Here is a 23,221-nt window from a genome sequence, read left to right as displayed (position 1 = left end):
AGAAGGCCTTGGTCAAACACCGCAATGCTTGCAATGATGGAGAGCAGAGCTGTGCTGTCACACTAAAGGCTCCAGTTAACAGCCACATATGACTGAGAGGCACACTATATTGGCTATAATTTAGACCATTTCGATTTCAAACACTTTTAATGTTTTCAAACTTCAAATAAATGCTGTTCTTTTGAACTTTCCACAAAATTCACACAATTTCAACCAAATAAGTTTAATCTATAAAACTGTTTTCAACATTGATGATAATAAGATAAAATGTGAGACTGGACCACAAAACCAGTCTTAAGTCACTCGGGTGTATTTTTAGCAATAGCAAAAAAAATTATAATAATATTAATAAAACATTATATTGGTCGAAATTATCAATTTTTCTTTTATGCCAAAAATCATTAGGATATTAAAGTAAAGATGATGTTCCATGAAGATCTTTTGTAAATTTCCTACTGTAAATATATCAAAACTAAATTTTTGATTAGTAATATGCATTGCTAAGAATTCATTTGGACAACTTCAAAGGGGATTTTCTCAGTATTTAAATTTTTTTGCACCCTCAGATTCCAGATTTTCAAATAATTGTATCTTGGCCAAATGTTGACCGATCCTAATAAACCATAAATCTATGGAAAGCTTATTTATTCAAACCCCTCAATTAAAAATGTAAATAAAAAATGACACTAGACAAATGTCACAAATGTTTCTCAAGTATAAAATCAGCATATCAGAGTGATTTTTGAAGGATCATGTGACACTGGAAGGAATTGCTGCTGAAATCACAGGGGAAAATAAATATCAAATATATTCGAAAATATATTAAAATAGAAAACATCTGTTTTAGATTGTAATAATATTTCACAATATTACTGTATAATTTATTAAATAAACTGAGCCTTGGACAGCTTTTAAAAACATTTACCAACCCCAAACTTTTGAGTATTCAAAAGTGTAGAAAGCAGTATAATAAAAACATATATTAATAACTATGATGTTCTATGTAGATCATTATAGTTGATCTATAGCCCTCACAATCACCAGATTATGAGTGTTGTGTATATGCATATTACAGTATATAGTTGTTGATCTCACATTGCTTGTATTAAATCAATTGACAATAAAGTGCACCATTTGCACAACGCTATGTTGCAACCTATGTAGATTGTTCCAAAAAACTCACTTATAAGGTTCTATTCCAGATAGGATATCTTAAAAGGCAGCTACCTATCTAAGTAATGGAGCAGAAAGGGGAGGTATGTCAGCTTAAAATTCACTAGGTTGTCAGCATACTAGTATTTACTTTCAGACAAATAAAGACTGCAACAGTCAAGTGCCTCTGAGTGAAGCAGACAGATCACTGGTTCTCCCTCAGATCTGGCCCTCAAACTGACTGACGTCATACTCAGACTCCCTAAGAAACGTGGTCCATGTGCTGCCAACTCGACAGAAACATCAGTCACCACCTACACTGAGAAGTGTGTCCATCTCTCAGCCATCCATCTTGTAGGTGTGAGACTGGGTTTGTCTGTGCCACATTCAGCTCACATCAGATGCAGTTTTGATGTGGTTTTGATGTAGTTTCTCCAAACCGAGTTGGTCTGCTTTGTAGTTTTGCATGCATCTTTTCATCAAGACACAAAGGTTTAAATAGATGCATAGAAAATTGTGGGGGGGGGGGGGATTCTCTCATTGGAAAGAAGTCAAGATTGCATTTATTTGATGAAACATACAGTAACTCAGTAATATTGTGAAATATTTGTACAATTTAAATTAAATGTTGGTAGAGCTTTATTTTAAAGGCCAATTCAGGGCCACAATTAATATATAAAATTATGAATTTCCTTCAGAAAATTCAGCAAGGTATTTGATTTAAAATTTTTTATAATTAAATAAATATTTAATAAAAAAACTAATTTAAAGGTATAGTACAGAATTCTATGCTCTCTATTTAAATCTCGCGTTGATACAAAACATTTTTTTTTTTTTTTTGTATACATTGTTTTAAATTAATCCAGATATAATAACATTTAATTTGATTAAAGAACGTAAAATGTAGTCAATTTAAAACTGGCAGACCTCATAAATACTAACTCCACATTGACAATAGGGGCCATAGCTACATCTAGAGCATTTCTGGAGGATTTCAGAGCGGCCTGGAATTCGTCGACTTCAAAGCGTGCTTTAAATTGCACCCTAACGGGGTCATTATTTTCATATTCACTTTAAACACATCAGGGTCGCGTCTGACTTCAGAAGCCTCCCTTGAACTGTGTGTAAACAAAAGTTTACGTGTCAAGGTGAGGCGATGAAGATCGACATTAGTGAATCTAATGGAAGAAAAGAAATGAAGGCAAACAACAATAAAGGCTCAATCAAAAGTAGCGCTATAGAGAGTTTGTGGCACGTCAGAGGCTCTATTACTCTTAACTGCTGACAGTTATGCCATCCTGTATGGTGCAACAAGCACTGCAGCTTTAATGACAGAGAGCTGTCCCACCCAAGATAACACAGCGCACTAGTCAAAGAGTCAAAGAAGCACATGGAGAAAGTAAAAAAATGGAACAATACAAAGATAAGAACTTTAGTAGATAGAATAAGGGGGGTTAAAAATGACTACGGTGAGATAGCAATTTGGAGCAAGTGCCGAGCACAAAGAGAACATCCGTGGAGACGATGGGTAAAGACCTTACGCTGCTCAAAGGCTGCTCCACCCTCGCTCCGCTCCCCCATGTTGACAGTTGCACTACAAAACACACTTTGAAGTGCGCTCTTGCAGAGGGGCGCCAAGCGCGCAAGCGCCTCGTTTAGCAGTGTCAGGCGCCATCCCGGGACCTGCCGCAGCCGAGTACGCCATGTCGTCCCGCTGCTAAGCGTGGATCGGGGTTTGAAGCCACATGGGCGGCAGGCAAATATAAATAAGTAAATGAAAGCTGAACATTTTTAATGATACTATGCTATGCTGTTTATAGAGGAGCAGAGAAACCGTGCCTGCTTCATCTCCAGTGACACCTAACCTTGCATTATGGGCATTAAATGCTCCTGTAGAAGAAAAAAAGGGCTCACAGACGCCCACAGACAAGCTCACATCCATTGTCAAGGTGAATATAGAGGGAAAGGCACTGCGGAAAGTTTCTCCTAACTTTTTTATTTTCCTGAGGTAAGGTGCATGCTAATTGCTTGTTTAAACTCTAAATAGAAAGCCCTGGTGCAGCAAATACAGGCCTGAGAAAAGATTCTTGCGCTCGCCTCAGATACAAAAAAGTGATTAGGACAGCTGTGGGAGAGACCACTAATTTATCAAAGGCTTAGCTCATGGATATTAATTAGGGGGTGCACAAATAATTGAACATCATGTTTGATACATTTACAATGTATTGATCTAAGGTACTAGAGCCCCTTTCACACTGCACGTCGGACCTAGCAAATTGCCAGGTCGCCTTCTGTGTGAAAGCAAACACGTCCCGGGATTGATTCCGGCACTGAACCCGGGTTTCGGGGACCTAGTAACATTGCCGGGTTCAATCCCGGGATGAGCGCTGTGTGAACAAAAGCCAGATCTAATGGCATGTCTTAGTGATGACGCACGTTATCGCGTGACTCTTTTACCGGCTGTTTTGAAGGAAGATCAACGTTCGCGACAAAAAAAATATGTGCAAACTGTAATGAAGCAGAGATCAGTTTGTTCCTCACTTTCTGCGCTGACGCCGAGATCGTTTACTAGTTTGAGTGAAAGTATAACGTGCCTAGCGTTGTCGACTCGTACATTACACGTCACGCGCTGATGTCACGTGTCGTTACGGGATCTTTACGGGTTGTGTGTGAAAGCACGCACATATCCCGGGTCATCACTGGCAGTGTGAAAGTGCAAAATCTAGCAACCCGGGAACAATTGCCAGTATACTTTACCCGTGTATTTGCCTGAATCGCAGTGTGAAAGGGGCTTTGGAGGTCATGTTTTTTTCTGGGAATTGAACCTATGACCTTAGCATTGCTAGCTTTAGACTCTACCATTTAAACCAGAAGAATCCCTTTTTTTCCCAAGCTATAAAAACATACATGTATACAGTAGTTTTTAAAGGTTTAGGAAGTTTGGAAAGTTTGGAAATAATTGTAATAAATTCTCTTATACTCATCAAAAAAAAAAAAAAATATTGAAATATGATTATGATTTGAAGTAACATTTATTTGAATATATTTTTATTCATGTGATGGCAAAGCTGTCCTCAGCGTCATATGATCCTTCAAAAATCATTATGATTTATAATTTTGATAAATTTAATGCAAATTTTAAAAAAAAATAAACTGTGTTTATTCTAATGAATGCAGCCTGGTATGTTAATCATTCTATATTTTTGACATGTAGTCAACCGATAGTAAACTTGGCAAACATTTGGGAACAAAATGATTTTTAAGTATTTTAATGATTTTTTCTTTCTTTCTTTATATTTTATTAATTTATTAATATTTAAATTGAAAACATTACATACATTACATCCATGCCTGCTGCAAGCTGCTTCAAAATGTGTTGGGGACAAAATCAATAAATAAATAAACTGCAAAAAAAAAGTGGCCATATATGACTATGTCCTCAGAAAACAGACAAATTTTGCTATTGTTTGCCCTCTTTTCTTCTCTCCTCGAGTGTGTGCCCTTCGCATGTGATGAATTGGCTAAGAGCTGAATCGTTTGTATGCTGTGACTGTATTTTAATCTCTGCAATTGCATAGGCCATAATGGAGCCCTTGGCGTGCTAATTGCTAGCGTCCCAGTTACACACACAGTTCCTCCATTGGCTAATGGCACCATAAAGCATGCGATAGGACACGTCTTAGACACCTGGTAGAGAATGTTAAGCTGGTAATGCCAGTTGGCCTCATTTAAGAGACAAAGTATTGCCTTATATCAGAATGTGCTTTATTCAAAGCAGCGAGGCAGGCACACAGCAGGTAAAGATATCCTCGGAGGAATCTATAGGCGGATACATGAAAAGAACACAGAGTGTGTAAACTGGGAGAGTAATTCAAAGTGAATATGCACCTCGCAGCAGGTTTGATATATCACAGGTCTCCTGCAGTGCACTTAAAAGGCCACGCACAGAGGTGCTGCTCTATGTACTGAGGTTTACAAACACACCTTAGAATAAGCACAGCACTTGTGTATAGTGTACATTTAACCTGACTGCTCTTCACTACACCTTCAACTTGGGCAATTAATTAAGTCATTTAATGAATGCATCCATTTTAAGGTTTTTTTACAAGAGGAGACAAGGACAACAGTGCCTTCCCTAAAAATCTGGAGGGGAAAGTAATCAGCAGTCCAGAAATAAACCAAATATTAAAAATAGCGCAAACCACTCAATTTTACAAAGTGTCCAACAGCGACACCAGTGGATACAGTTTTAAAATGTGTTTTAAAGTATGGTTTATGTAGATATGCGAGTGAATGGTGAAATAGAGGTCAAATAATAAAATAAAGTTTTTGGTGACCAATCAGATTTATTGTGTTAAAGCATTTATTCCAACACTCTTGTGGATTGTGAACATGTCAGACAAAAAAAAAAATAATAATAATAATCCTGAATGACTAAAGCTATAAATCTTTGAAATGACTTGTAGCATGAAAGGATCTGATGTTTCTAGTGACCAATTAGCTTGATTAAGTTAAAGCCTTCATGTCAACACTCTTGTGGTGAGAATTTGATAACTGTTCAGACAAAAAGCAAAACAAAACAAAACAAAAGATTCATAGACGACCAACAGCAACCTGTACATATAAAATATATTACTATTATTTTAGTATGTAAAGCATGTAAAAATTATACAATTAAATAGATAACCTTAATAAATATAATGTTAACATGAACAAACTAAAATTCACAGATCAAACTTTGATCTTTGATTCTCCCTTGTTTGGTTAAGAGAATGCTGGTGCTTTTTATAACATGAGATTACTGTTAAAGTTTGGTAAATGGTGTTCCATTAACAGTAATTGTGTAAACATAATATGGACCTGGAACATGAATTAACATTAGGCAAAAAAAAAGGAAAGAGACTGACAAAGGGAATTTGCCGCCTCATTTCAGTCCACAACACTCCACTGATCTGTATCCACTGAAATGCATATGCAAGCAGCGTACTCAAAATAACACAGACGAGGTTAGTAAAGACATACACCCACAGAGCTGTGGGAGCTGTAAGTTCCCACTCAAAGACACTCTGTACTCACAGACTGCAGCATAGATGCCCTTTATATAAAAGTCATTAGAAGCTCATCAGTTCATGTCGTTCTAAGGCACCTCCAAATGATCTGTAAAAGAGGCAATGCTGGCCTCTCTCGGCCTTGCAGGGCTTTTATCACAGGACAGTGCGGGAGGTGTGGGTCACGTCAGAACCTCAAAAATAGCCCTCCATTTGTCATTTGTGTGAAAAGTTTTGGGCCCTTGGGCATGTGCAGATCACACCCCGACACTTTGAGTCTCTGAGGTCCTATAGAGGCCGTCTCTAACCCAGAAAACAGAGGTGAACGGACCTCCACGGGCAGTTGTGCGATGCAGAGCGGAACGTTCCGCGCATCACGCCGATGTTCAAGTGCTTTTCTGGACTGTCCTAAATCAAAAGCTGTTACAGGGCACAGAAAGCCCACGGCGGCCTGCTCTTCTGAGCGTGAACCTCACCGTACATCATTAGCCAGGTCTCCTCTGGCCCTCATACCTGCAGGGACCTTCTGGGCTCCAGGTGTTTGGGGTAAACGCACCTTAGCGACCTAGCCGCATCGGGCTAATTTAGAGCAGGCTACCTGCAGCTGCAAGGCTGATGTAAAGCCAGGCAGGGGCTTGGGATTACGACTCTGTAGAGATCAAAGCCCGCCCGCCGCCCCGGGCTCATCAAAGGCAAACGATTGGTCCTGGATCAGAGCCCCGTGTCACCCCCTCTGTCAGCACCGCAGGGTTTATCCCGACACAGAGGAAGCACGATAACAGGCTGGGCTTGTGTTTACGAGCTCAGGTTTTAATTGCAGTTAAACTGCAGCACCTTGCCACTCCGACAGAACGCTGCTGATTGCAAACGGGACAACGGGGCGGGCCGCATAACTCAGATCTCACGGTTAATGTAGAAGCAGACTGGGAGAGGATTACTGCTTTACACTCATTACGCTCAATAACAAAGCATGACTCAGTACAACACAGCAAGAAGTCCATAAATCTACCGAGAGACACGTGCAGACTGAAAACATCACAAGCCATTTACATTCAACTTAACTAAGCCAAATTTATGAATAACATTCTTCATGAAAACTAATAAGGATCAGAACATAATTGGTTATTTCTCTAATAACAGACACTTAGGGCCCTGTAGACTGGTGTTAGTTTGTGTGTGTATGTACACAGTATAAGTCTGTGTGTCTATATATATATATATATATATATATATATATATATATATATAATATCGTGGACATTTAATACATTTAAAGATATTTTTCAGTCTAAGTGTATAGCTAGCACTATTTAAATTATATTTTTCCACATCTTTTCATACATCTTTTTATAATTTGACAATGTAACCGATTGACTGGAAATGATTCAGAATAAAATTATTCAGTACATACTATTGACACATCACATGTCTCATATTTCATGTCTTGAAATATGATAAAAATTATACAGTAACTTATAGACAGCTGAAAACTAGGTAAATTAATTTCAGTATTGCTTAATTCACTCATTTAGATACCATTCTTTTGAAGTGTAATAATATTTTATGACAGATTTTAATTTTTATATGTTTAGATTGAAAACAATAATATCCACACTCATTATGTTCAATAACAAAGCATGAGTACAACACAGCAAGAAGTCCGTAAATCTACTGAGAGATACGTGCAGACTGAAAACATGACAAGCCTGTGAAATCTAAAGGTAACACTTTATTTTAAGGACCAAATCTCACTATTAACTAGCTGCTTATTGGCTTGCATATTACTAGCACACTGGCCGTTTAATAGAATTTATAAAGCTCTTATTAATGCCTTACCCTGCATGACCACATTTTAGATATCTTAATCCTACCCCATACCTAAACTTAACTTCTACCTTACTAACTTATTTATATGCAGCAAATTAGCAGTTTATCAAGGGAAAACTCTTAATTTACAGTGCACATGTGTTCCCTATTCTAAAGTGTAACCAATCTTTACAGTATACATAATCTTGGATATTTATGAAATCAAGTAATTTTTTACCATGACCTTCAAACCACACAAAAAGTAGTACAACACCTGGTACTTAAAGATACTTTTTGTTAAAGAAAAAAAGTGAAATCAATAAAATACGAATTAGCATTATATATTTCCAAAGAGGAAAGTGCCATTATATAGGGTATAAAAGTTTAGGTGAAGTCTGTGAGTTTAAAAAGTCAACATCTTGCGCTCTTTCCATGGTAATGAGTCACAAGGCTGTCTGTGATGACAAGAATAGAATTCCCTGATTCTGCATTTATGCATATTACCATGAGCAGGAAGCATAAATTAAAGCATAGAAAATGGAACGGGGAGACAGAAAACTCTGCACAAATACTTTCTCACACAGCAGAGTTCATTGTTAGGTTTTCTAAGGCTAGCATCACTATTACTGTTGATCATACATAGGGTTGGAAACTAAGTTATAAACCTAAGGGTTAAATCACATTAACGTTTGACATCAGAAATGACATCATTTTAGAATTTGGCTAAATCCAAATACATGTCGTTGTCAGAGTTACATTACTGGGGTAACTATAAGTAGGGGTGAATGTTAAAATGAATACCTACCACTTGAACATCTGAGGGCACTCGGGACAAGAAGTCCAACAGCTCATTGTTGTCGATGCTGTACGGGTCTCGCAGTTTTTTGGTGAACTTGTTCACCCCTGAAAGTTGAAATAACAGTGGCGCATTAGACTTCACTCACAGAGTGCAGTTCAGGAGGACATAAGACCCTGCATGGATTCTGAACCCTCTTCATTGTACTTTACAGGAGCTGACTATGGAGCTGACAGGAGCTCTGCTTTCTGACCTTGCAGAGCTTCAGATCTGAACACTGTATGAAAGAGCGCACGGGCATTAGCTACTAGTGAGTTTGCACTAAGTTAGGCAGTTTACCATCCTCCCTGCTGTGCTGGTGACAAATCCCTCAAACATGCTGACTTCAACTGCCGTTAAACTCTGTGAGCTCCTACAATAGTCTATTTGAAATTCTAAAATACACGTTATGTAACATGCTACTGGCTTATATTATTTCGTCACTGGTGACACATTATAAACATAATGGATGACAGCTTACCCCAAGCCAGTACGATGTATCTGAGAGGAATGAAGTACACCACAAGAGTGGCTGCACACAGGGCAACTATGGTCAGCCAGCTGAGGAAAGGCACAGTCCAATTGAAAGTACTGAGAACACAGAAAAAAGTAAGAAATGGATGTTATTTCCATCTACACAGGCCAAGCCCAGTCTACACTGGAGAAAAGTGACAATATGCAATAAAATCTAGGAAAACTGTACTGTCTACACTGAGTGCAGTAAACTGATGCTCCAGTCTATCGAACATTGTCCATGCACTTGAGGTACTTCCGACAACAGGACAAATGGATTTTCTTTCATTTTAATGCATCCAGTACAGACAGCCTGAAGCTGATACAGCATGTGGTTCTACCCAGTGTCATGGTATATATCGAGGTGCAAATACAGTGTTACTATTCCATATCAACGCTACAGTAAGTTATTCGAAGGAATGCAGTGTAAGCATGTTTGTGTTTGTTTAACAGGCTGAGTAAGATGTGACAGAGTTTGGCACGGTCGTGTCCACGTGTCTGCTCAGGCACAAGCAGCAAGAGCTGAAACTTACTTCTTTATCCTCTCACCATAGGAGGCCACTTCATCCAGAGCATTCTGCACACCGATACACACATCCTGAATGGCATACAGTTTATTCATGAAACCCTTTCTCTCTGAGTCCTGAAAGAATGAGAGGGAGAGAGAGAGACAGAGAGGGAGAGAGAGAGAGAGGCTGGGCAAATGCATTTCCACACAGCTGAAAGAGCACGAGGAGCATCAAAGGCTCGATGAGCTCGCTCTCTTTCCATGTTCTCCATGCTGCAATAAACATGTTTGAAATTAATCACGCTTTGTGCATCAATAAAGAAAAGAATATTTATTCTAATACGTTCTTCAGAGAGAACTAGCTATGTTGGGTAACCAGGTTTTACAGCGGTGACATCATTGTGGCCATCACCACCATCATTACTATGAGCACCAAAAATCTTTTCTTTTCAACTTTTGATGGTCTTCAACATAAAAAAAAAACACAAAAAAAACTGGCCACAAGAACCTCAAAAGTAGGCGTCAGTTAAATGTTTCCACAGTCAAAAGGCTCTGATTTTTCTTCTAACAATAAGAACAGTCATGCAACAGTTGGGCTGACACAGAATGTAGTGACTGAGTGTGGACACAAAAACAGAGACCATTGTAGTGCATTGATGTGCTGAGACACACACACATGTACACTTACACACTCACTTTAACTCTTAAGGGACTGCTCACACAAAAATAAAAACCCGTCATTATTTCATCATTCTCATACCCTTCCTTCCAACCCTGTTTTTTATTGACAGAGCAGCCTGAACATAGTGAAAAACATCTTCTTCTGTGTTTACAGATGTTTTGACTGAAGTAAATGATGACAGAAATGTCATTTTGGGTGAACTATTCCTAAAAAAAGTACAAGATTGAAACTCAAAACTCATCCATTTAACCTACAAAACACTCACGCAAAATCTATATTTGCCCAATTATGTCTGTTTCTTCTATCGGTCAACCATTTGAAGAGAAAAACAGAAATCCTGGCCTGTTAACAGATTTTCAAACCCTGACACAGGCTGTGCCCCTCCGGTGGGCCTACACAAATGAACTGGCAGCACATAAGAAGAAAGAAATGTACTGATGAAATGGTCCCAGCGAGAGGGCACTGCCATGCAGCAGTGAGCATCGCTAGGCCTTTGCCCCAGGTCTGCTTTATGAGAGCTCCAGGCCTCTGCTCAACCCTGCCCAGGTTTATCTGGAAGCACTTCAGTTGCCATCCTCAGGCCTTTCATGGAGATCAATTGAAATGTCACTGCAGTGGATAATGTCCACAATGAGCCGACCAGCTACTGAACCTCTGGATCAAAACCTACTGTGCAAATCAAAGCTGGAAAAGAGGGATGGTGTCAATGCACCGAGACCTTTTTGTGCTTTAGCTGCCAATTCTAGCTTTTATTCAGTTTAGGCAGAAGTACTAAAATAACTAGAACTATTTAATCTAAAAAAAAAATAAATAAAAAAAATTAGAAAAACCATAAAGACATTAAAAAAATAATAATAATAAAAAAATTATATATATATATATATATATATATATATATATATATATATATATATATATATATATATATATATATATATATATAAACTACAGTGTAATAGTATATCAACAATATTAAAATAGATGTTGTACATCTTTATTTTTAAATATTTCTAAAATATTTAATAAGATTAAATGTACATCATTTTAAGATGTATTAGGACATTCCTGGAAGTTTGTTGAGGACCCTTAGTGGGCCCTGACCTGCTGGTTGAGAAAACCACTTATTTCTACAATATTTCAAAAACAGGTATGTAAAAGAGACTATACAACAGGTACTGGAATAGCATCCCCAAAATAAAGAAACATGCTTATAATACTGAGATTGGTCTAGGGGAAAACCAGATCAAAAATTGTCTGTACTCCCTCAACACACACACACACACACACACATACTCACACAGTATCCCATCCATCTCCCATGCTTTGTACTGGATCCCACATTTGAAAAATGAAGCCCAATATGGCCTGTATAACCGCATCGCCTCCCCAAAAAGCCACACAAGACAAATAGATATAATTAGACCACGTCCCAGGGTTATTTTTCTTAGCAAATATTTAACAAGACTCCCCTGTCCTGACTCTCATCTGGTTTGTGTTATCAACCGAAACAAAAGTCCAACATACACTCCATTGTATTGGGCGCTATATGAGAAAAGAAGACTTTGAGGGACATGGTATCAGTGTGTGTGCGTGTACGCGCGAGCGAGCAAGGGTGGAGGTGCAGGTCATGGGTCTCTACAGTCTAAACCATTACCACATGGCCCTCAAACCATGAGCTAACTCCGATTTCCTGCCTTCAAAAGTGGATTGAGGAAGGCAGGAGGTTGGAATAACACCGGCCTGGGGAGAGGCATGTTTTCACTGCTCCTCTGCACTTCTCTCACACACACATAAACACGCTCACACCGCTACAAGCAGAGGAGCAACCTGCCGCAGAACAGCCTGCTGTGGATCCTGGCTGAGCTGTGGGCCGCTGGAGCGACACATGGGCATTCCATTACCTCAGGTCCTCTTCCTCACGTACGCGGACACACATCATGGCACAGCGGGAGGCACACTTGATGTCAGCGGGCAAAGGGAAATTGATATTTAGTCAAAAACCAGTTCTGTTTAAAGTGTCTTCCAACAGTGCAGCCAAATCTGAACTCTTCTAAATGCACGTCAACATATAAAGAGTTTGAATTATGCGATATCACACGAGCAAGAGTCCTGCTCCACTGAGTATCAGCACTGCTGCAAGCAGCTGTATTTTACAACTGAGTGTACTGCTTTTAAACCAGTTCTACGAACAAAGAGATACAGGGCAAGATAAAGAAAAATGAAAATCTTGTAAAATATATATTTAAAACACATGGGCCAAGTTTTCAGCTCTGTATTTGAGATTGTTTCATTAGGTTTTGAAAACTTTTGTACCATTTTCAAGAAAAAAAAAAATTTTAATGATTCAAAATGTAATACCCTGAAAACAGGAGTATTTTTATTATTACATATTTACTGTACATTCATTATCAGCTTGTGAATATATTTAGTTATAAAAAGTCATGTAATCACAAAATGAAATTACTGATGAAATATATACATATGGATGAAATATTTAAAAAGAATAGTAATATTTTAAATATTGTGTGATCGTGATTTGTACGTATTATTGGAAGAAGAAAAAAATCATTGACCCATGTGTCCAGTTACTTTATTTTATTTTTCATCAGAGACAATTTAAATTTGGTAACACTGTTTCTAATTTTTGTCTAGTTACTAAAAAGGTGATTTAGATATTAAATAATTCACAAGTGCTTTAATAAAAAGAGCTTCTAAATCTGCTTTCTTTGCTAAATTTGTATAAGTGTTTTATTTAAGTTGGCACTTTAAATGCCATTGACAGTCTCTACACAATCTTTGAATTATTGTTCTTGATTTTAAAAGTGCTATTCTTAATGTGAAATTTGTACACCTGATTAATCAAATAACACTTCAAATACACTAAAAGTTAAATAAGCTTTGTGGAATCAACCGCTGGCAAGTAAATGAACAGACTCTTCCATCTTGAACATTGTTATTATTAAACAGTGTGTAGGACTGAGTGCAGCTGTCCGGGACCCCCTGGCGCATCCCCATTATCAAACTCCTTAGGGCTGCTAGTGCTATAGGCAAGCAGAGGCAAGTCCGTTCCAGCCAGTTCCCAACATCAGGCTATTCACACCTCACCGTCCCATCAGGAGGCCCCGTCTACTTCGCAATGGGCACCCAACATAGCGGGAGACTGATGAGGTTGGCACAGACCAGGACAGACATTTCGTAGAGGGCATATCTAGTTTGTTAACGACAGCAGGAGGGGGAACGATATCCCAGGGGCACCAAACTTCATTTACACCAAAGCCAGAGCCCCGATGCAAGAGGACGGACCCCCAGCTGGGCCTAATCCACACCCACGCCCTTCTCTCGGCATGTTTGGAGGGAGAGAAAACAAGATTCTTTGATCCACGCAGCACTAAAGGTGAGGGGAACAAAGGAGGCAGATAAGATGAAAATGAAATCATTTCACCCGGGCCGGGCCGCTCCCTGGATACACGTATTATTTGTTTGTCTTCTCTCATTTCAAGCCAAAGGCGTGCTGACCCAGACGGGCACAAGTAGGGAGCGATATCACCAAGGAAAAGAGTTCCACACCTCTGATGGCAAATAAAGCCAAGACAAGTCCCCTCAGACAGACGTGAGCCCACCTCTTATCAGCGAAAACATGAAACGAAAAACAACTTCTTTAAATAGACGAGTGCATTAATTTTCCAAAAGTAGTTCATTAGCACTTTATTCATAATGAATGGGACGGGGGAAGAGACGTACAGGGAAAGGCTTGTCAATGAAATTGTTCCTCGTCTTCGTGTCTGAGCACTTTGGGAGGTTAATTAAAATTGCAGTTTAATTAGATTTGAGGTGTGTGTCAGACTAAACGGAAACTCCCCTGACTGCCTGCTTGATCCCAATAACTGCTCTCCCAAATACTAGAAGCCAAAAAATAGTTCACATCAAAAGGAAACCCATTCGCATTACTCTTTTTAAGGAGTAAATATAAACAAAAATCTTTTGACGCAACCTCAAATCCAACATCAAGAAAATGAGTAATTACCTCGTTAAGTAGTATTCTGAGGGTTTGCATATATGCTGCTTGGGACCTTTCTCTTTGATTCTCCTATAAAATAATCTAGTTTAGTTCAACACTTGCAGGATTTTTATTTTTGAATTTATTAATAGGTCTGTGTCTTATTTATAGGAGAGCAAAGGGAGGAATGCAACAGGAACAGGGAAATGATCCAGATCAGATTCGAACCTTTGTCCCCATCAGAGACTCGACATGTCACAAGTATGTGTTTTTAGCACAATGCATTATAGCCCAGGCACCTTGCAGGATACTTTAATAAAGCAACTGTAATATAAAATCACAACAAGACAAGAATTTTAAACACATACTCACACAAAGTATGTTCAAACATCTGGAAGCATGACAGAAGTTCAGAGGCACTATCCTCACCTCTCAAATCCCTAGGTTCTACCTTCCTTCAAACCTCTAGTGACGATCCAAAAATAGGTGTGATGCTGAATGCCACGCAACAGTATGTGACCACAGAGGCGGCACAAAAGCTATTGAGCTATTCCCAGGAGATCCATACGCCCTCACTATGGCATTCACTCTGGAGACAGTATTCTTTCTGGGCCAAGGTCTAACAACAGTCACTGTGACTCTTCAGCAACTATAAAACCGCATTCTAGAAACCAGCTTCTAGAAATTCATGCAGTGCTTGTTTACTGTGAATTGTAGCTAACCAATCCATGTGGAGATTAAGGAAAACATTGTGTTTCATAGTAGAAATTAAAGAGATATGCTTTACTATTCACTCAGGTTAACGATATATATTCAGCCTCCACTTCGACTCTTCCAGCATTAGCTCTCTATAATCAGATACAAAAGAAAGGTTCTAATTATGGTAAGCACACTCAGTTTTAAGAAGCACACACACACAAAAAAAACTGTACTAAAACCGCTTCCACACCAGTGCCCCATTGCCTTGCGCTCCTGCTATGTCCCTGTGCCATGACGCGCAGATGAATAACACCATAAACAGGGAGAATAAGCTTTATTTTACATCCGACCTCTGCTTCCCACCGCTCCCTGCTAAAAACAACAGCATTAGGCTCTAATGGATCCGCTGGAGAGCCAGGTTCACCTTCGCCATTACTCCCCAGGCCTCCGCACCCAGCGGGCAAGGCACTTCATCAGCCCCAAGGTCAACCTGATAGTTGCCCCTGTTCTCCAGCCTCTCTGATGATGCCCCTCACCCCTGGAGCGACCCCCCCCCCCCTCCTCACCTCAGATCGCTTATGTTCCCCCTTCTCTCCTTGCCCTGTCCTCTCTCGGTGCCTGGATGCCACCTGATGATGAATGGAGCACAATTAGCTCCACCCGCCACTGCACTGGATTCGCCCCTGCCCTCTCCATCTCCATCGCAAAAATGAGGCCGTCAAACTGGGGAACATCATCAAGCAGGGCACCAACAGGCACAACCACACATTTCCAACATGGACTAGATAGGAGGTGGTCAGCAACAAACATGCATTATAATTAGGCTTGTCCTGAGTTCACATTCAAACATGTTTCTTAGGGGCAAAAGATATAAAAACAACATTCAAAAATCTATAAAATATCATCTGTATCAGAGACTATGGCCTTGTGGGCTGTGCACCGACGCAAATTTGGCAACTCAAGTTCAAGTCCCAGTTTGGAGTCCTTTTTCGGTCTCACCCCTCGTTCTCCTACTTTGCTTCCTGTAATTTTAAACTAAAATTTTATTAATTTATAAAATATTTATAAAATATTAATTAAAATATTGATTTCAAACGATTAATGGAATCCAAAAGTTTTTGTTTATATAATATACGTGTGTGTGTTTACTGTGTATATTCATTATGTATATATAAGTACACACACATACAGTATATATTGTGAAAATATTTACATGCATATGCATTTACATTCTTACATTTTATATTATATATTAATATATTTAATATATAAACATAATATATATTTTCTTGGTTGTTGGACTAGGTTACCATCATGATCCATCTCTAGAAGTTACTATGGCTTTTAATTATTTATCTCTTAGTTTCCCATTACACTAGACCAGGGTTTCCCAAAGTGGGGTTCGCAAACCCCTGTTGGTTCGTGAGGGAATAGCATGGGTTCTTGAGTTGAAATGGTATGCCCACGAGTTAACACCATTAACAAATGAATGACTAAAATGTTTTTGCAAAGAAATGTTACAGGTTTATACAAATGTGTATCTTAAATGTATAAAAAGTATTCTCTTTTGGGGAAACCCTGTATAAAAAATATTTATTATTGTAAAAAAAAATATATATTACAGTAATATAAATTTTTATAATTTGTTGAGTGTAATAATAACAATCTCAGGGGGTACTTCAAGTACATCATTTAGGTAAAGGGGGTTCGGCTGACAAAAAAATATTGACTAGACAATTCAAAATGACACCCAGTTCTCTATTAGATATGAATGTGCTGAGATGCCATCTATAGTGAGTGCATGAAGACATTCTCAATTTCAAAAGTTAGTTCAATTTCATAGAAGTTCCTTCAGGAATGTACTTCTCAAAAGGATATAAATGGCAATGGCATTCCTCCACTTCGGAGACAAACATCAATACACCTCATAATTCATTCATAAACCCTTTTCTTAGAAGCAGCCTTCCTTGTCTATACAGCACGGGTTCTGTGTTTCTTTCACGTGAGCTGAGCTGCAAATGAGTTTCTCTGAGTGACGTCATCGAGTAAGCCATGTTGGGCTCACTGGCTGGTTTGAAAAAGGTTAGTGACAGCACAAAGATGGATGCCCCAGTGCACCCTGAATTCTTATAGACACATGGTTTAGTAAAGCACAGTACTACCTTTAACCCAAAACAATATGGAGAAAACCCAAACCCAGAACTACTTTCTACTGAGCATGTTGCCTTATTTAGATGACCTAGCATAAGCACCCACCGAACAACCCATTTTATGAAGTTTCCAGTTAATCCAACAAATAACAAAGCACTGATCACCAGGATGTTCTTGTAGATAAAGAAGGAATAGTGACAACTGAGAACAAAGTGAGAGGTGAAAGGGAGCGACACACAACCCTGCTTGGCTTGACAGACGATGAGCCATAGAAGTGAGACATGCGGACATACGGACCACACTTACCACCATCACGCGTATCCACTCAAAGTGCCAGGAAGCCAAAATATCCGCAAGGATATGGCTTTCCGGCAGCCGGCCATCCTGGGAGGGGACTGAGCCCGGCACCTTGTGGACCAGAATAAATTGAGATCTTTTTAAAGCAGGGCTACAAAAGGAAAATAGTTAGACAAAAAAAAAAAAAAAAAAACATTGATGGCTACTAAGATGGTTTAGGACCCTTGAGAGAGAGAGAGAGAAAGAGAGAGAGAGAGAGAGAGAAAATCCACCTGATGTAAAAGCAATAAAAGAGAAATCAAACAATGAAGCTATTTTACACAACAAGACATTGCCCTGAGTGTGTGTGAAGGATTTCTAATCTCTCTTTATTAGCCAAACACGATTAAAATGCAGTTCCTAGGAGCATCTCTCCCCTAAATAAGAAGAAAAGGGAAAAAAGCCAAGGAAAAAAGTCAAAAGCATCTTTTACAGCATGAAGCTTTTCATCTTTTAGAGGCGCTGAGAAGAAAAGCAGCCAGAGATGCACAAACATTCTCTCTTTCTCTCTTTATTCTCCTTTGCACTGAAGAAAGCCACGTTACCTGAGGATACGCATCGCATATCACAAGCTCAATAGCCCCAGAACAAGTTTTCAGTCACAGTTTTTCAAAGTAATAAAAATAATCCCTTGCACACTCTTTAGTCCAATTATATATTGCCATGTAGCTATCGCCCAGATCAACCCCCTGCCTCCGCTCGGCTGGGTTTAACCCTCCGCGTGTTATCTACAGATAAGGCTCACTTGTATTGCTAGATTCTAGCGGACATAAATGTGCATGAATCAGGATCAGACTGTCAGCGTTTCACAGTGCAGAGAGGTTCGTTTTCCTTTCTCCCTGCTAAAGTGGCAGCGGTGTGGTGGAGACAGCAAGTAAGAGTAGGTTAAACTCTTAAAACAAGGTCAAGTCCAAAAAGAGAGCGAAAGAGAGAAACAGAAGAAATATTTCATTTATTTAATTTATTCATTTTATTTTTTTCGTTCTTTAACACTGTAAACTATGCACTAATACAGTAGCAATGTTTCACTTAAAATACAAAATACAAAATACAAAAGTATCTGCATGTACTTAATATTAAATATTCGGTAATCAGTTTAAAGTTACAGTCAAAAATATTTAGAAAACTGAAGGAATCAGAATGAAATTTATTGTGATTTTTTTTTTTTTTTCAGTTTAACTTTTAGTCTATTCACTAAACAGTGGTGGCCCCAATTATTAGAACACAAGGCATATTAAAGAGGTTTCAGCTGTTTTTGTTAAATTGAGCAAAAGGTTGAGATAGCAAATACTAAAGTTAAAACTGGATGAAAACAGTGTGACTCAATTCATTAGAATTCATCATTTTTCTGTGCCCAGACAAACCATCTGCAAGTTTCATGTTTCATTCAGCTTCGTCATCACAGAAGTAAATAGCATTTTAAAACAGATAACAGTTTGTTTTATTGTCATTTTTCACAATATTACTGTTTTTACTGTATTTTTGATCAAGTAAATGCAGCCTTGGTTAGCTCCAAGAGACATAGAAACCTCATGGTATGAATGGTAATGCACATATTCTTCAACTGTTGGTGTGTTTATAGTTAGCTACAAGAACTATAATCATTTATCATCCTATAGCACAGATATTTCAAGTTAACTTCACTGCACCCTTGAGTTCTGAAGTTTCTAACCACCACAGTCTGCTGCACGCTTTACACTGTCGGACAAGCGTCTGAATTTACATTGGTGCACAGTATATTTCAAGCCTAAAAGCTACACTTACCTTTATTAATTCACTAAACAGAAACCGACAAGCCTTCGACAACACACGATTTCCTGTGTTTTCTCTTTTTCTCTCTGTCACAGTTTTGCTTCACATTCATATTGAATGTTTGTTTATTTATAAGACGTACAGCATACGGTTACATGCCATCTTTAATATCCAGTCGAGCAGGCAGCACAATCACGCACACTTCCTAACAGCTGTTGGGCATGTAAGGAGGCGTGCGTGAGTTGTGGTAAGCCTGTGAGCATGACATGATTGCAGTGTGTATCTTATCTGGGGCGGCTCCTCCTCAGGCTGTGTGTGTGTGTGTGTGTAGGACCATTACTCCAGTGACCAGCCATGCGTACACTCCTAATCTCAGCACTCTTTCACCCTCTCTCTTTCGCTCCCTGGAGACACTAGCGCTATCATCCTGGCTGCTTCTCAGACAGACTACTAGCGCTGATTATCCCTCTGTATTCCGCTCCGGACACATGTACGCACAACACCCTGGTTCTAATGACATCACTGAAACCCTAATACTGTAGCCGAACCATTAAATTAGCATGTGCAAAAAAAATAATAATAAATAACGAACAGACTGTGAATTGGAAAATGTAGTGCATGATACTGAAAATACATGCAAATATATAAAACAAAACTGTCATTTAATCACTCATGTCTATGGAAGACAAAATGAGATGTTTGGAAATGTCCAGGCTGCTCTTTTAAAATAAATACAAACTTAAAATAAGAGACAAAATGACACCATAAAAGTGGTGCATATAACTTTTACACTGTATTAGAAGTCTTTTGAAGTCATACATTGTGTTTGCGAAAGAAACACGTTGAAATGTATGTTATGTCAGATTTGTGGATTGATCATTCTTTTGAGTTAAATCTTGTCAAATAATTTGTTGATTCAGATAACACAAAATCTTTGAGAATGATTCGTTCACAAATCAGACTGATTGGGTTCTTCAGTTTAACTCACTGACTGCTCACACAAGTCTATAGGTGAATAATGACTGAATTACTTATATAATGAGAGAAGACTTGGACTATAGCAAATGAGTCATATGAACAATGTTTATGATACTTGTATGGTGCTTAAAGGGATAGTTCATTATTGATATAATAACTTCGTTTCAAACCCTTAAGACCTTCATTCATCGGAACACAAATTAAGATATTTTTGATGAAATCCGAGAGCTTTCTAACCTTATATAGACTGCAATGCAACTACCACGACGTTCAGGGACCAGAAAGGTATTTAGGCATCATTAAAATATCTGTGGTTCAACCTTAATTTTATGAAGCTATGAATACTTGAATACTTTTTGTGCAAAGAAAACAAAAATAACTTTTTTTTTTCAATAAATTCTTCTCTTCCATGTCAGTCTTCGACATATGTTCGCGACCGTACCACAACACATTTTAACGATGACCTTACTACCTTTCTCGGCCTTGAATGTGGTAGTTGTGTTGCTGCCTACATAGGGTCAATTCATCAAAAATATCTTAATTTGTGTTCAAAAGAGGAAAAAAGGTTTTATGGGTTTAGAACAACATGCGGGTGAGTAATTAATGACAGAATTTTCATTTCTAGGTTAACTAACCTTTTAAGCATCTTTGTAAAGCTAAAAGCTATAAATGAATAGAAAAGTGTGACCAGCACATTATTCACATTCGCAGAAGAAAGCAAGTCCTATAGATTTGTAATGACATGAGGATGTGCAAATGATGACAGAATAATCATTTTAAGTGAACTATTTCATTAAAAACAACAGCGCAGTATATCTCAAAATATTATCAGAGCAAGAAAGACTAGGCCTTCCAGCATCTGCTTTATGACAGGTGAAGTTAAGCTGCATAAAAATAATTAACGGTAATGAAAATACCAATCCTTCGTAAACTTTCTTTTGGAAAGTGGGTGCACACAAGTGCTAGACAGCTGTGGCACAAGCGGAGCGTTAGGCACGTTATCGTAGCGTACCCAACGCTACTCCTTAATTCCACACTAGCATATTTGAGAGAGGTTTAACAATGTGAGGCACATTCATTATCACCTGGATAATTACCTGCCATTCTGCCTGTGTGTTTACATGTGTTTGGCAGAGCAGGTGTTAAAATATTTTGGCTGTTATTGCTGGGGTTGCTGATGAATTTGGTGGAGTCGGCGAGCTCTCCAGAGAGCTATTCAGAACTGTAAACACACATGGACACATTCACATGCACACACACTGGCGCTACCCTGGCAAAGGAAAAATAAGAAATAAAATGTGTGCAGCAAGCATATGGCTTACATAGTTGATGTACCCAGCATGCTTTTGCATACATGGCCATCCAAATTGTGTTTAACCCAAGAATTGATGGTCACAAAAAAATGTTGGAGAAGATACACTGAAACTGTTGCTTGCTAGGACAAAGCTAAATCATTTGATCCTATTTACTCATTGTGGGAATGTATTGGTGTAAATGACTAACTCGCAGAGTAACAAACTACTATTTTAAAAGGAGTTCAGCTTCTTTAAATTATGATTTCAAAGCAGCTTCCTTTACACTGACTTGATTTCACATAGCCAAGTGAACGGCAAAAATCCCGTTTTAATAAACTTTTACAATCTCACTTGCACTAACTTTGTTTTCACCTGATCTTTCCTCTCTCTTTCTCCCTCCCCTTTTTCTTGTTTGGGAACCAATTGCCTACTTGGGCAAAACAACTGAGCCGTCTCCATCAATTAGTCTTGACTTTGGACTTTCATTAAGAGTAATTGACTAATATCTGCAGTGAGTCTGTAGAAAGACACTTTTAACTATCACAAAACAGTTTGTTAAGTAAGAACACATGTCTTGGCTCATACTACGCCTGCAAGAGGTCCCCAGTCCAATGCAAAACAGGTGCCTGCCATGTAATACACCATTTAGCCCCTGGAGCAAAGGTTATCCAGCTAATAGCTTCCTAGTGGAGGCTAAGGAAGAGTCGAAGACTAGGCCTGGCCTAAACATCTGGGACATATTGCACATACTTGCAACATATGCTTCAGGTTCAATTAAAATGAGCCCTTGGCACATGTGTCCATTTTTTTTCTTCCTTCATCCAGTATAAGTGGGCCTTCCCTGATGTGATCTCAGTATTTTACTGCTTGAACAAACAGAGGAGGTAATGAGAATGTGAGGTCATCAACAAACTGACATGGAGAAGAAAGTAAAGAGTCGTTGATGGGGAAAAAAAGAAATACAAATTTTGTGTTGAGGAGGAACTGAAAGTATGACAGTATTTGAGATTTTTTTTCTATTTTTTTCTTTGAAAGTAACAAGCTACTTTTTCTAACTACTAGCATTGTAGACTGATATAATTCTTCATCACTGTGTTTTTTTTCCTCACATTGCTTTTGTGAGGCCTCTGTCATCTGTAGCACTGGTCATTCTTATTCATTTGAATGAAATTTACAATGTTAACAGACAAATTACTACAAATAAAAAGTTAATGGATCAAATAAATGATTCCCCATTTTAAGATAATAATATGCTACTTCTATAAATGCTTGAATTTTTACATTTTAAGTCATAAATAAATATTAAAATTGATTTCAATTTAACTGTTATCCTAAATCATTTTTGTTCCAGATTAATGTTTTAATAGAGTGTAACACTGACCATTCAACAAATGAATCACACAAATATTGATCAAAAGCAATATATATATTTTTAATACAAAAAAAAATCTTAATTCATAGATATGTAA

The 23,221-nt window shown here is 38.4% G+C and overlaps 1 protein-coding gene across 4 annotated transcripts in view; it reads right to left on the bottom strand.

Annotated features, from left to right (window-relative positions):
* Positions 1-23,221, bottom strand: part of LOC127958168 (multiple C2 and transmembrane domain-containing protein 1) — a 149,027-nt gene that overhangs the window by 2,092 nt on the left and 123,714 nt on the right. For 3 of the 4 annotated variants that reach the window (XM_052556969.1, XM_052556971.1, XM_052556972.1), the window contains exons 18-21: positions 17,698-17,799; positions 9,888-9,997; positions 9,323-9,432; positions 8,812-8,909 (exon numbers count right to left, since the gene is read on the bottom strand). In XM_052556969.1, the coding sequence (XP_052412929.1) occupies positions 8,812-8,909; positions 9,323-9,432; positions 9,888-9,997; positions 17,698-17,799 (420 nt within the window). The remainder of the gene's footprint in view (positions 1-8,811; positions 8,910-9,322; positions 9,433-9,887; positions 9,998-17,697; positions 17,800-23,221) is intronic. The other variant, XM_052556970.1, reaches the window with a different exon arrangement.

This window comes from Carassius gibelio, chromosome B5 (assembly GCF_023724105.1).
Source record: "Carassius gibelio isolate Cgi1373 ecotype wild population from Czech Republic chromosome B5, carGib1.2-hapl.c, whole genome shotgun sequence".
Lineage (NCBI taxonomy): Eukaryota > Metazoa > Chordata > Actinopteri > Cypriniformes > Cyprinidae > Carassius > Carassius gibelio.
The sequence above is the reverse complement of the archived record's forward strand: the minus strand, read 5'-3'. Positions and strand labels throughout refer to the sequence as shown.